The 14,353-nt window shown below is 41.4% G+C and overlaps 1 protein-coding gene across 1 annotated transcript in view; it reads left to right on the top strand.

The window, feature by feature from the left end:
* MAP3K5 (mitogen-activated protein kinase kinase kinase 5) overlaps positions 1-14,353 on the top strand; it is a 228,648-nt gene that overhangs the window by 77,874 nt on the left and 136,421 nt on the right. Inside the window, exons 3-4 of the mRNA NM_001144081.2 lie at positions 8,280-8,303; positions 14,024-14,217. Coding sequence (NP_001137553.2) covers positions 8,280-8,303; positions 14,024-14,217 — 218 coding nt within the window. The remainder of the gene's footprint in view (positions 1-8,279; positions 8,304-14,023; positions 14,218-14,353) is intronic.

Genomic DNA, 14,353 nt, shown 5'->3' with positions numbered 1-14,353 from the left:
AACCGTGAACTTCCTGATGTTCAAGCTGGTTTTAGAAAAGGCAGAGGAACCAGAGATCAAATTGCCAACATCCGCTGGATCATCGAAAAAGCAAGAGAGTTCCAGAAAAACATCTATTTCTGCTTTATTGACTATGCCAAAGCCTTTGACTGTGTGGATCACAATAAACTGTGGAAAATTCTGGAAGAGATGGGAATACCAGACCATCTGACCTGCCTCTTGAGAAATTTGTATGCAGGTCAGGAAGCAACAGTTAGAACTGTACTTGGAAAAAAAAAAAAGAACTGTACTTGGAACAACAGACTGGTTCCAAATAGGAAAAGGAGTACGTCAAGGCTGTATATTGTCACCCTGTTTATTTAACTTCTATGCAGAGTACATCATGAGAAACGCTGGACTGGAAGAAACACAAGCTGGAATCAAGATTGCCTGGAGAAATATCAATAACCTCAGATATGCAGATGACACCACCCTTATGGCAGAAAGTGAAGAGGAACTAAAAAGCCTCTTGATGAAAGTGAAAGTGGAGAGTGAAAATGCTGGCCTAAAGCTCAACATTCAGAAAACGAAGATCATGGCATCCGGTCCCACCACTTCATGGGAAATAGATGGAGAAACAGTGGAAACAGTGTCAGACTTTATTTTTCTGGGTTCCAAAATCACTGCAGATGGTGACTGCAGCCATGAAATTAAAAGACGCTTACTCCTTGGAAGGAAAGTTATGACCAACCTAGATAGCATATTGAAAAGCAGAGACATTACTTTGCCAACAAAGGTCCGTCTAGTCAAGGCTATGGTTTTTCCAGTGGTCATGTATGGATGTGAGAGTTGGACTGTGAAGAAGGCTGAGCGCCAAAGAATTGATGCTTTTGAACTGTGGTGTTGGAGAAGACTCTTGAGAGTCCCTTGGACTGCAAGAAGAACCAACCAGTCCATTCTGAAGGAGATCAGCCCTGGGATTTCTTTGGAGAGAATGATGCTGAAGCTGAAACTCCAGTACTTTGGCCACCTCATGTGAGGAGTTGACTCATTGGAAAAGACCCTGATGCTGGGAGGAATTGAGGGCAGGAGGAGAAGGGGACGCCAGAGGATGAGATGGCTGGATGGCATCGCTGACTCGATGGACTTGAGTCTGAGTGAACTCTGGGAGTTTGTGATGGAAAGGGAGGCCTGGTGTGCTGTGATTTATGGGGTCACAAAGAGTCGGACACGACTGAGCGACTGAACTGAACTGAACTGAAGCCTTGCTGAAAGAAGCGATGGTGACAAAGAAGAGGAAGTTGATTATAATAATAACAGCATATTAAAAGAAGTTTGTGTTAAGAAGCTCTTTCAAGCACTGTATGTATAAAACATAACTTTTCAGCATCTTACACCTGTTTAAAGATACGTATCAACTTGCAGTAGGGTTTTCCCACTAAGATATATTTTTTAACATGAAACAAAATTAATAGAGGAGGAGAAGAAAGTCTAGAATTTCTTTTAGGATTATTTTCAAGTTTGGGTATCATTAAGCCTGATTTTGGGTACAGGTTTTTTTTTATTAACAGTTGCTCATATGTCTTCTCCATAATCCCGATATGTTCCTTCCCAGGATCATAAACAACGCAGGTGTAAGATGCCTCTGTATTCGATAACATAGGAATTGAGTTGGGGTTGTCTGCTTTGATAGTATTAATACCTCATGTTGCATACGACTTTAAATGCTTAAAGGTCTCTCATAAATTTATTTCATTTGGTCTTTAAACATGACCCAGTGAGATGGGAAGTGTCGTTACCATGCAGATTGAGCAGATGGAATACTTTCTTCACACATGAGAACTAAATCCACAGAGATGATTTAGAGTCACACACACAGTTAAGCATCAGAGCAAGACAAGCCCCATATTCTTGGATTTGTCATCAGGTATATTTTCCTACATGTCTGTCCACAGATTTCATATGTCTGTTAAAAATATGATTTTCCAGTTTTTTGTTAGACTGAGTTTTTTTTTTAACTTGAGCTTTTATGTAAGCATATAAACACAAGTGTGCTTGGTTCCCCGACTTTAAAGATGAACCAGTTTTGTGACACCTGTGTTGGAGTGTTCTTCCTAAGCCGACTCAGCATGTAGAGGGTAAATATGAGCCCCATCTTCTCAGTGAGGCTCATGGTGTTCACCGCAGCCCATATGACATATCTTTGTTTAGCTTTGAGGCATTGAAATTAGGTAATAAGATGGAGCTGGGGAGTACAAGAAAGATTCCTTTTTTTCCCAACTTTAGTGGAAAACTTGCCACATTCCATTGGGACAGAAAGAGATCTCAGAAGAGAAGACCTTGAAGGTCACTGGTCTTTTTTGCTAGCCAAAAACCACCAGCTTGTGCCTTTCTTTTCTTTCAGGAAGAAGATCCTGGTTGCTAACTCTGTTTCTTCCACCCTGTGTCCATTTGGTTTGGCAACCTCACACCAGCTGTTCCCACTTCCTTCCCCTGGCTGTAATTACTTAAATGTTAGACAGAGAAACTTTCCAATTTTGGAGACTCTGCACATTTATTTATCCTTATGATGACCTCTACAATGTTACGTTGTCCCAAGTAGCTCTCAAAAGTTGTCTTTGTCTTCCTTTGGATTGAGACCTATGCTAGATTATCTGGCTAGATTGTCTCGTTGGCCTTGCTTCCTGGGTTGGTTATCAAAGCGTCCTGGAGAAAACATTTGAGGATGTTTTGGTACAGCCAGAGAGTACACTGATTAAAGGTCCCCTAAAGACTTTAGGCTTACTCCTTGGCAGGAAAGTTATGACCAACCTAGATAGCATATTCAAAAACAGAGACATCACTTTGCCAACAAAGGTCCGTCTAGTCAAGGCTATGGTTTTCCAGTAGTTGTGTGTGGATGTGAGAGTTGGACTGTGAAGAAAGCTGAGCACCAAAGAATTGATGCTTTTGAACTGTGGTGTTGGAGAAGACTCTTGAGAGTCCCTTGGACTGCAAGGAGATCCAATCAGTCCATTCTAAAGGAGATCAGCCCTGGGTGTTCTTTGGAAGGAATGATGCTAAAGCTGAAACTCCAATACTTTGGCCACCTCATGTGAAGAGTTGACTCATCAGAAAAGACTCTGATGCTGGGAGAGATTGGGGGCAGGAGGAAAAGGGGATGACAGAGGATGAGATGGCTGGATGGCATCACCGACTCAATGGACGTGAGTTTGAGTGAACTCCGGGAGTTGGTGATGGACAGGGAGGCCTGCTGCTGCTGCTGCTGCTGCTGCTGCTGCTGCTAAGTCGCTTCAGTCGTGTCCGACTCTGGGCGACCCCAGAGATGGCAGCCCACCAGGCTCCCCCATCCCTGGGATTCTCTAGGCAAGAATACTCGAGTGGGTTGCCATTTCCTTCTCCAATGCATGAAAGTGAAAAGTCAAAGTGAAGTCGCTCAGTCGTGTCCGACTCTTAGCGACCCCATGGACTGCAGCCTACCAGGCTCCTCTGTCCATGGGATTTTCCAGGCAAGAGTACTGGAGTGGGGTGCCATTGCCTTCTCCAACAGGGAGTCCTGAAGTGCTGCAATTCATGGGGTCTCCAAGAGTCAGATATGACTGAGCAGTTAACTGAACTGAACTGAAAGACTTTAGGCAAGAACGAAGTTGCAGTGGGGTGATGCATCTTCAGAAACATTTCACTGTTAAAGAACTGGAGTTTATGTTGGTTTTTATTTTTCATTTTTTAGGCTCTGCAGATAAGACATTTCCACTGAGTGATGTGAAGTATTGCAGTTGCCTGTTAAATTTATTCCCCTTTCTCCTTTTTATTCCTCTTCAATGGATTTAGCACAAATTAAATATTCACTGGGGCTTCCCCGGTGGCTCAGCAGTAAAGAATCCACCTGTAGTGCAGGAAATGCAGGAGATGAGAGTTTGATCCCTGGGTCAGGAAGATCCCCTGGAGGAGGATCTGGCAACCCACTCCCATATTCTTGTCTGGAGAATCCCACGGAAGAGGGGCCTGGTGGGCTATAGTCCATGGGATCACAAAAAGTTGGACACGACTGAAGCAACTGAGCACACACACATGCAAACATTCACTATTCCACCTCAGTAGTTAGATACGTTTTCAGGTCTTGTTTGCTATTTATTTGTACTGCGTTAAAATGCACAAATAGTACCTTTCTTTCTTTAAAGTTGATACCTCCTTTTGTAAGCTGTGAGTAAATTCTTCTTCAAGAGAACCATTTGTACCCATTTAGCTTCTATCAAAATGAGCAAGCAGTTAATAAGAATTCAGTAGGACGGCTATAAGGTTGATTGAATATAGTTTTAGAATTTTTTATGATGCACGCATTACCTGAAATGGAAGCAAAGAAGACATGTAAGAGAGTTATTACTTCAATAAGCAATTCTTCAAGAAGACATAACGTACTGGCTGTAGGCCAGTAACCACTGTGGTTATTTCCTTTGGCGACAACCAGATGGGAGCCTTCAGCTCATTCAGCCCTCATCACAGCTCCCTTCATCACCACCTCCATCTCTGTGCCTGATGCACCAAACAGAAATCATGGTCAAGTAACTCCTGTGCTGGGCATAAGGACATCGCTCCTTCCAGTGGCACAAGAATGATGCTGACTTAGATAGGCCTTTGCCAAAAGTAAGTGATAGGATATAGCGCCGGAAGGGGCCAACGATCCCTCTATCCAGTTCTTAGTGTGTTACATTAGAGAGAGGTGAGATGACACACGGCCAGTCAGGAGCAGAGCCAAGACTTAACACCTATCTATCCTAATTCAGAGTCCAGTATTTTTTACAGTCACAAACTAGTTAATGTATTCATTCTTTTATTGCGCATCAACTATATGCCCTGCAATCTGCTAGGCAATCAGTGGGGATACAAATATGAACTAAACATGGCTCTTGCACCCCAGGAACTCATGATGTAGGATTGGGAGAAGTGTATGAAGCGGTAATTGCAGTGTGGTACATCCAGTGTGGTCATAGAGGTCGGTATGAGGAGTCATGAGGGCAAAAATAAGGACATCAGCTGCTTCTGTTAGGGGGTTAGGTGTCATTGAAGGCAGTCAAGAGAGAAGAGGGTTTCCTATGCAGTATGCAGAGGATGCTGTGTGGTACAGGATTAAGAGAAGAGTGTTGTTTTTCTTTCTTTTTGCATAGAGGGGTGAGAGAAGGCTATGCTGATCTAGGAAAGAGTGTGGTTTGCTACTCTGGAGAGATGCTCCATAAATCAAGTTCGGAAAACTCTGCATACTATATTCCTGGCTTTGTGACTGTCTGAGCCAGGATAGCTAGACTATCCTGGCTTTGTGTTTTTCATGAACCGTGTGTGTGTGTGTGTGTGTGCACGCATGCACGCGCGTATAGCAGAGAAGGTGGAGAGATGCATTAACTACCTGTGAAACACTGTGGGAAAAGACACTTTCAGCTTTCCTCTACATCATCACTCATCCGTCTCTTGATTTCCATCCCCCAGGGCACTACCATTGTCCAAGTCCAGAGTCCAGACATTCCTCGACTTTGGCAATAACTACCTGAATGCTTTTTCCCACCCAATACTAAATACCACCATGGTAATTCATATTTTTAAAACTTTTACAAGGTTTACCTTTTAATTACTTGTCTTTCTTGGGTAATGCATTCACCCAATATAAACATTTATAAGTGCAAAAAGATATATTATTGAAAAGTCATCCTCTCATCCTTGTCCTCCAGGCAGTCGGATCCCCTCTCATTGGCAGCCACTGTTATTGGTTTCTTGTATATCCTTCCAGAGAGATTTTAGAAGCAGACAAATTAGGATTTTATTTTTCTCCCTTTTATACACATAAGTAGAAACAAAGGGCAGCAACCATTCTGTACTTTGCTTTTGTTCACTAGGCAGTGTATCTTGGAGATCTTTCCATATAGAGAACTTTCTTGTCTTTTGTTCAGCTGCATTGTATTCCATCGTGTCGAGGAACCATAGTTTAGTCGGCCAGTTTCTAGTTGATAGAACATTTGTGTTGTTCCCAAACTTTGCTTTTACAAACAATGTCCCAGTGTGTGCAGAGACTTTTATATGTCTGTCACTCACCTTAAACAACACTTTTACTCTCATATGCCCAGGTGCCCACACAACAGAGTACTTTATTTTGGCATTCAAGGCTTTCTTCAATTAGGCCCCAAATAACTTTATATTACTATCAGTATGTGCCAAAATGAACTTTCTGTTTTAGCCTAATGATTGAATTCAAGATCTTTTCAATAATAAAAGGAAACCCTTTTATTTCTCTCTTCTATACTTCTCAAAATGAGCTGTCTTCTTTAGCCCCAGGAATAATATTTATTGTTTCCTAAACGGGCCTTTGCATTCCTAGTTCCCTAGCCTGGATTCCTACCTCCCTGCTTTGTCTTTGGAAGATGTGACTGTCCTCTTGAATTCCACCTTCTCTGCTGATCTTCAGCCTTTTTTCAGTCCCTAGGGACATCTTCTTTTCCCCAGAAACCCCAGCTCTTACTGTTGTATCGCTCTTTGGATGTAGGACAGGTTGCATACATGTTTGTGTGACCAGGCTTATAATGTTTCTTTTTACATGTGTATGTGTTCTTTTTTTCGCCAGCAAGATTGTGAGTATTGAACAGTCTCTTTTAGTATTTTATATACATCTTTATGGGTCTCACAGTTACCCTGCACAGTCCTTTCCTCTTTTTGTTTACTCATCTGTTACCCTTAATCATTCAGAAATCTTACCTACTGCTCCAAGCTAAAGCCCTCCTAGGTTCCCCACGTCGATCCTGGGATGAATAACAGCCAGTCTCCTGGGATGAATGACAGCCAGCATCACTCCTCTGCTCCTCTCTTACCTCGCCTGGGTTGGTTCTGCTTCTGGTCTTAGCCAGATGGACCATGCTGTAGACTCCAAAAATGCCTCACATTTCCTGTTTCCCTGGCAACACACATGCCATCTTTTCTAAAACACAGTCCCATTTCCCTTTTCTAAATCATGGTTCCCCAACCTCAGTGAAGCTTTTATTCCACAGACTCTTCTAGATTTTCTCTTCCATGTCTCTAGTCATCTTGAAGTCTAGGAATAATAATAGCTGGCTTTATCGAGAGCTTTCTATGTGCCAGGTATGATATAGCCACATTATTCCCATGATGGCGTTTATTTCTCATAATCTAGAAGATAGGGGCACAACCTGCAATGTATTTGTCATATTTCACTTCTTATGGAACAATACATAACATTTATGACTAGTTATTGTCAGATGTCCTTATTGTCTACATATGACTTTGCCCCCCGACCAGTAGCCAGTACCCTTTATTTCTAGTTTTACTCCAAGCATGCTGCTAGGTTCCTTCTCAGGGCATGATTGAGATTGTGCTTTGAGAAAGCTAACTCATTTTAATCTCTTTCCCCAAAGATTGTAGCTGATAAGATAATTCTGCGCATACATACTCTGCAGAAATGGTTTTCAGATTCGGGTTTTGGATTTTTCATGTTTATGCTGTTTTCCTAAAACCATAGTTGATACTTTTGTGCACTCCTGTCCCCTTCATCTGGAGAAGGCAATGGCACCCCACTCCAGTACTCTTGCCTGGACAATCCATGGATGGAGTAGCCTGGTAGGCTGCAGTCCACGGGGCCACTGAGAGTTGTACGCGACTGAGCAACTTCACTTTCACTTTTCACTTTCATGCATTGGAGAAGGAAATGGCAACCCACTCCAGTGTTGTTGCCTGGAGAATCCCAGGGCCGGGGGAGCCTGGTGGGCTGCCGTCTCTGGGGTCGCCCAGAGTCGGACACGACTAAAGTGACCTAGCAGCAGCAGCGGCAGCAGCAGTCCCCTTCATCAGACTGTAAACTCAGATGCAGGAATTTAGTTGATACCTTTTTTTCTTCACATTCTGAATTTCTAATTGCTGCTAAGTCACTTCAGTCATGTCCGACTTGGGACCCCATAGACGGCAGCCCACCAGGCTCCCCTGTCCCTGGGATTCCCCAGGCAAGAACACTGGAGTGGGTTGCCATTTCCTTCTCCAATGCATGAAACTGAAAAGTGAAAGTGAAGTTGCTCAGTTGTGTCCGACTCTTATCGACCCCATGGACTGCAGCCTACCAGGCTCCTCCATCCATGGGATTTTCCAGGCAAGAGTACTGGAGTGGGGTGCCATTGCCTTCTCTGATTGCTAGTGATAAATAATAAAATTGTTAATATAAATTTTACCACATAGACTATTTCAGTTAATTAGTTTAATTGATTAATTTTGTATTAACTTTTGCTTTACTCTTCTCTTTTCTCTTTTTTCAGGAGATCATTTGCCAGAAGAATACTGTGAGTATTTTACTTAATTAATCCTTCCATAAACGTATTTATCTTTTCTTTTTTATCAGCTAATTGCTGGTATATTTTCTATTTCCACAAATTATTAATTTCTGTATCTTCCTTTTAAAGCTTCTGACACATCAATATAAATATGGCTATTTTACTTAAGTATCCCTTTGTAGTGAAACTTATTTATACTAGTGGGAGATGACACTGATGCCTATTTTTTTCTATATATAATTATATTTAGAACAAAAACTACATAGTATATTCAATTTTGTATAATTATGAGTGTTACTAAAGCAACATATATATATAAATGCACTGATACACACACATATGTTTGTGTATGTGCATATCTATATATACAGGTATACAGATATCTCTATGTATAAATATACTATATATCTATATGTATACTATATATATAAATTATAAATGTGTCAATACATATATATACATGCACACACATATGGAAATATGTCTACATATCTCTGTCTTTACATTGAGATCGACTTAAGTTCCTAAGTCTTAAGGACCACACTTTAAGACCTTTGAAAGCACACTACAAAGTTCTTACCCTCCACAGAGAATTAAAAATTAAAGAGTGATAAAGATAAATTTAAGAAGTTTTAAATGTATGAAGAATAATTATATTTTGGAATTAGCATGGTTATGGCAATGGTTGTGTTTTCATTTTGGAAAGTAAGCCAGTATTTAAAACCTTAATGTATTTCTGAAACGTAGAGTGGAAATAACATACTGCATAAAAATCTGTACATGATTCCATTTATGATGATAAGATTAAAAGTACAATGGGTAAATTTCCCTTAGATCAGAAATTGAAGAAATTAAGATTGAAGAAATTTAAGAGTTCAGGTCAGGGACTCATTGCAGCATGAATAATGTTGCCGTGATAAACTTATCCTTCACATCTCAGCAGGAAAAGAACAAGGATTGCTTCACGCATCAACTCGGTGTAACAGATTTTATGAAGCAAATATTGATGGAACATGAACTGTGTGCCAGGTTTTGGGTTTGGTGCTGCAAGACACTCACTATGGAGGCTGAAAGTGGAGACAGCTCATTCATAATTGTCCCAGAAGACAACTGAGACATGCCAGAGTGTTGCTGGGGGGATGGGCAAGCAATTAAGCAAACAAACAAATTACAAATTAACGTAAGGCAGTGTCTCAAAGAGTGGGTAGCCTATCCCTCAAGTGGTCGTGGAAGGTTTTTCAGAGGAGGTAGCATTTACCTGAATGGCAGAGAAGAACTGATCATGCCCAGTGATAGTTTGTACATGTGGGGAAGCAGGTTTGTAAGTTGACCCAATATTACACATTATGAACAAGTCATCTATTGACTCAAGTACGCTGCTGTGTTTCCAGTGCTAAGTCCCTCTCAAAAGTTGAGTATTTTGGGCATATATTTCAATATGTTTGGCGGCTTAGGGCATATCTTTCCAGAAGTTTAATTCATGCTCCACACATACTGATGTTCACCTTTATGTGACTTTTAAAAATTGAAACACAGAGTTGGCATTTTTATTTTTAAAACAAAAGCAGTAGAGATAATCAGAGAGAATTCGTCTAGATTTTGAGCTGTGTGTTTTTATAACCATGAAAACAAGTATGGGCTGAAGAGACCAGTCTGGTTATTTTATGACCATGCCTCATTGTTTTGAAATTTAAGGAAAGGTGGTCTTTCTCCTTCAAGAAGCAGGTTTAATTGTTTTAGAATTAGTATCTTATTAATAAAATACAATTGTTGCACCTAACGTGTCTGTTCTTGATCACAGTCTTTTTTATTTGCTTTGGATTATTAGGTATTTCAAACTCAAGATTGGCAGCAATCTGTAAATAGAAATTGCCGTAATAGTATTTCTAAACTTTATGTGAGCCAGCTTGGGAAATAAATGTTCCCATATTATTAGTGTTCATCATTTTGAAAAGGTGATTTTTTCAATAGTTGGTATCCTTTTAAAAAACACACCATCCACAGCCACTCCCCACATTCTTTCTCCCCACTGCAGGCTGGCTAGGTTGGCTCTTAGCTCAGGCCCAGAAGTGCCTCTTGCTGCTTACTTCTCCCCCCACCACCTTTTTTTTTTTTTTGGTCACCAACAATGGGACATTGAAAAACAGTACTGCCTTAGAGAAGAGATTCCAAAAAGTACATTGAGACCAGGAACTTGGGAAAGCTTCAGCATGCTGAATACCTTCAAGGATTCTGAAACCTCATCCCATGGGGTTTGAAGATAGTTGGAATCCGATTTTCTCTGCTATTTGCATGACTCTCATCTTTCTCTCTTTACCCACCTACTGCTCAATACACACTGAGACATCTGATACTCTTCCTCTCTCAGAATGTTTTATACAGATATGTTATTTCTCAATGCCCAGTCTTTCAGTAATAATGTGTTCTAGTTCTTATCTTATACATAAATACACATGATATTAAGGCTTCTGAAGGTACAGAACTTTATCCAGCAGTAGAGGAATAATATTCCAAAATTCCAATAGCGCTTTTCTGGTTTATTGGCTTCTCACCTGTTTGTCCTTACTTTGTGACTTAGAAGATTTGGAGCCTTCTCTTTGGTAGTTTTGAGTCAAAATGATTTTCAAAAATAGGAGTATTTGATTCTGTTGCTCTTTTACAATTCACTCAAAAGTTTAAGCTCTAGAAGATTTGAAAAGCCATCTCTTGATATGCTTGCCTTTCTTTTCTGCTTCGACAGTGGCTTGGGTAAAAGGATTAGTTTGGTGAACCTGCTGTGGGATCTTGGTAACATTTTAGAAGCAGGGTATGTTTATTTTTACTCTTCCTGACTAGTCTTCCAATTACTGTTCCATGAAGGAAAACTTGTGAAAGGAACACCTTAATGTGCTTGATTTAAAAATCAAATTGCAACCTTTAGAGATTCTTCTCATACTTTAACTGAAGTCTTGTCCAGTTTCTGCTTCATTACTTGAGATACAAGTGCCTCAGAGAATAACGTGTTCATAAATAATCAAGGGGGCTGTAAGGACATTTGGTACTTCTTAGCTGTTTGCTACGAGGCAGTAAGTTGGCTCATGCAGGGGTCCGTGCAAGGTGGCCTGAAGCAAAGAGATGGTGTGCCAGCAAGTCAAGGACACTCGGGAGGGTGCTCAGCCCCCTGGCAATAATGGCAGGCCCTCTGGAAAAGGAGTCCGTGGATTGGCATCCTAGACACATCATAGCCCAGCTGTGTGACCTTGCCAAGCCTTACCTGAATCCTTACCTGTACAATGGAGACGAGACAAGATCCCTTCCATTAGTGGACTGTTGTAAACATATGACCGAAATTCATTCCTTGGCACCTGCACATAATGAATAAATGTTTACTCTCATTCATTTAGTTCAAAGGATAAGAGAAGCAATGCATTCATTGTTCTCCATTCCGCTGACATGGAACATGTAACTGGGGCTCCTGGAACTCCCTAGAAGAGTGATAAATAGAGTTTTCTCCCCATCTCATTCTAGTTTTCAGCCCTCTGCTTTTTTTCTTTCTCTCTGGCTTTTTCTCTTAGAGGTCTCTCTCATTTCCTCAGACTCAGCCATACCAAATAATTTCCAGGTCTGCACTTTGGCTTGGAACTCATGGACGTTATCACTTTAGAAGTACTGTTCCCCTTAAATCCCAACCTTTCAAAAGTGTCCATGTCACCCTACTCACCAAATCAGATCTCACCCTCTTAAAGTTCATCTCATATTTTAACTAGAAGTCAGGCCCTGTTTATGATTCATTACCTAATATATAACAAATGCCCCCAAAGGCAATTTGTTCACAAATATTAATAATTAAGTCTAGTTCTGCTTCTGAGTTCTTGATTTTTCTTAAGGATCCCATTCGCCTTTAAGGAACCCCATTTACCACTATGGAGTGGCCTTCAATGCCTTCTTCTTCCTCTCTTTCAATATCTGTAACCAGTTGGTTGGTCTCGATGATTCTTTCTTCTTAACGTCAAGTTCATGCATCCACTTTTGTGATCTGGTCCTGCTTTGTAGCTTCCCACCTAATTTCCTTAAATCTCATTTCTTTCTCTTTCAGTGCATTCTGTTTTCTGCCTGGACTGTCAAAATGCACAGCTTTAGTTATGTTTTCTTTCCTGCTCTGAATCCTTCCAGATTTCCCACTGCCCTGAACAGAGATTGAAATCCTTAATTTTGTATTCACTTCCCTTCCCTGAGCCCTAAGCTCCAGTCAGGCTCGCTTCCTCAGGGGCATCCAGTCCAACATCTCCTTTGTTCTTCCCAGTTCCACTTGTGTTTGCACTGGTGCACCCTCACTTGGCATCATCAGGAACAGACAGAAGGTCATGCTGAGTGAGTGGAGAGTGGTACAGGCTGAGGCTAGAGAGAGAGGCAGGGTTTGGATAGTTAAGCCCTTGTAGGTGACAGTGATCTATTTTATCTTCATCCCAGGAGTAATGGAGGGGACTTGAGCAGCTGAGAGAAGTCATCTGATATATGTTATTGAAAGAGCCCTTTGACAGCTGGGTAAAAAACAGATTGATAGGTAAGAGGAGAAGCAGGGAGCCCAGGTAAAAGCCAATTACAGTGGCTCAGGCCAGGATGTTGGTGGCATGGTCTGCAGTGCTAGCAGAGAAGATGGAGTGAAGTGAACAAATAGATATATCTTGGAGGTGGAATAGACAGCACGTTGGTAGTTTGTGGAAGGTGGAGGAAATGGAAGCATCAAGGATAACTTCAGGGTCTCTTGTTCAGCTGCAAGTTTGTATCTAACTCTTTTGGCCTCATGGACTGCAGCACGCCAGGCTTCCCTGTCCTTCACTATCTCCCAGAGTTTGCTCAAACTCATCTCCATTGAGTCGATGATACCATCCAACCATCTCATCCTCTGTCACCCCCTTTTCCTCCTGCCTTCAATCTTTCCCAGAATCAGGGTCTTTTCCAATGAGTTGGCTCTTCGCATCAGGTGGCCAAAGGATAGGAGCTTAAGCTTCATTCCTTCCAATGAATATTCAGGGTTGATATCCTTTAGGATTGACTGGTTTGATCTCCTTCCTGTCCATGGGACTCCTGAGTCTTCTTCAGCACCACAGTTCGAAAGCATCAATTCTTTGGCTCTCAGCCTTCTTCTATAGTCCAACTCTCACATTGGTACATGACTACTGGAAAAACCATAGCTTTGACTATATGGACCTTTGTTGGCCAAGTGACGTCTCTGCTTTTTAATATGTAGGGTCTCTAGATTTAGTAACTGAGATGTTAACAAAGCCATGACTGTGATCGAGCAGCCTGGACGGGATCAGCTTATTCTGGCATCACTCACACTTTGGTGTCACATGGGCAGCCCTAAAATGTTAGCTCTTACCATTTCCATGTATTTATGCTGTGTCTCTGACAAGTTTTCTGCAGGCTGAGGGCTGTGTTTTAAACTACCTTGCTTCACCTACAGCATATATCATAGTGCTGTAGCCAAGAGAATGGTGAATAAATATTTAAGGGATTGATAGAAACTGTGCCATGCCATATTTTTTTTTATCATGTGTAAGTCTGAATTACTTGAAGTAAACAATTCAAGAAATTGGAGAAAATTTTCATAGATCATGAGTAGGAAATGAAGTTTTTTTTTTAATTTCCTTTCACATTTAGGCTTATTATTTAAAAGTCAGATCTGGGGTGACGTTAGGGCGGGGTCAGCAGGGCGGCTCGCCACCCCTGTCCTCCTCTCTCCGCAGATGTGCACTGGAAACTACACATTTATCCCTTACATGATAACGCCGCACAGCAAGGTCTACTGCTGTGACAGCAGCTTCATGAAGGGCTTGACTGAGCTCATGCAGCCGAACTTTGAGCTGCTTCTGGGACCCATCTGCTTACCTCTCGTGGATCGTTTCATTCAGCTTTTGAAGGTGGCACAAGCAAGTTCCAGGTAAAGTTTAATAATGCCGTTTGGTAGTGATAGTGGAGTGTTCGTGTACTTAGTTGATGGAAGTCCCCTACATCCGAACCTGCAAGTTGTGAACTTTCAAAGATGTGAACGTGTGTCCGTATGTCCAGTCCAGCAC

The sequence above is a fragment of the Bos taurus genome, chromosome 9, assembly GCF_002263795.3.
Source record: "Bos taurus isolate L1 Dominette 01449 registration number 42190680 breed Hereford chromosome 9, ARS-UCD2.0, whole genome shotgun sequence".
In the NCBI taxonomy this organism is placed as follows: Eukaryota; Metazoa; Chordata; class Mammalia; order Artiodactyla; family Bovidae; genus Bos; species Bos taurus.
The sequence above is the reverse complement of the archived record's forward strand: the minus strand, read 5'-3'. Positions and strand labels throughout refer to the sequence as shown.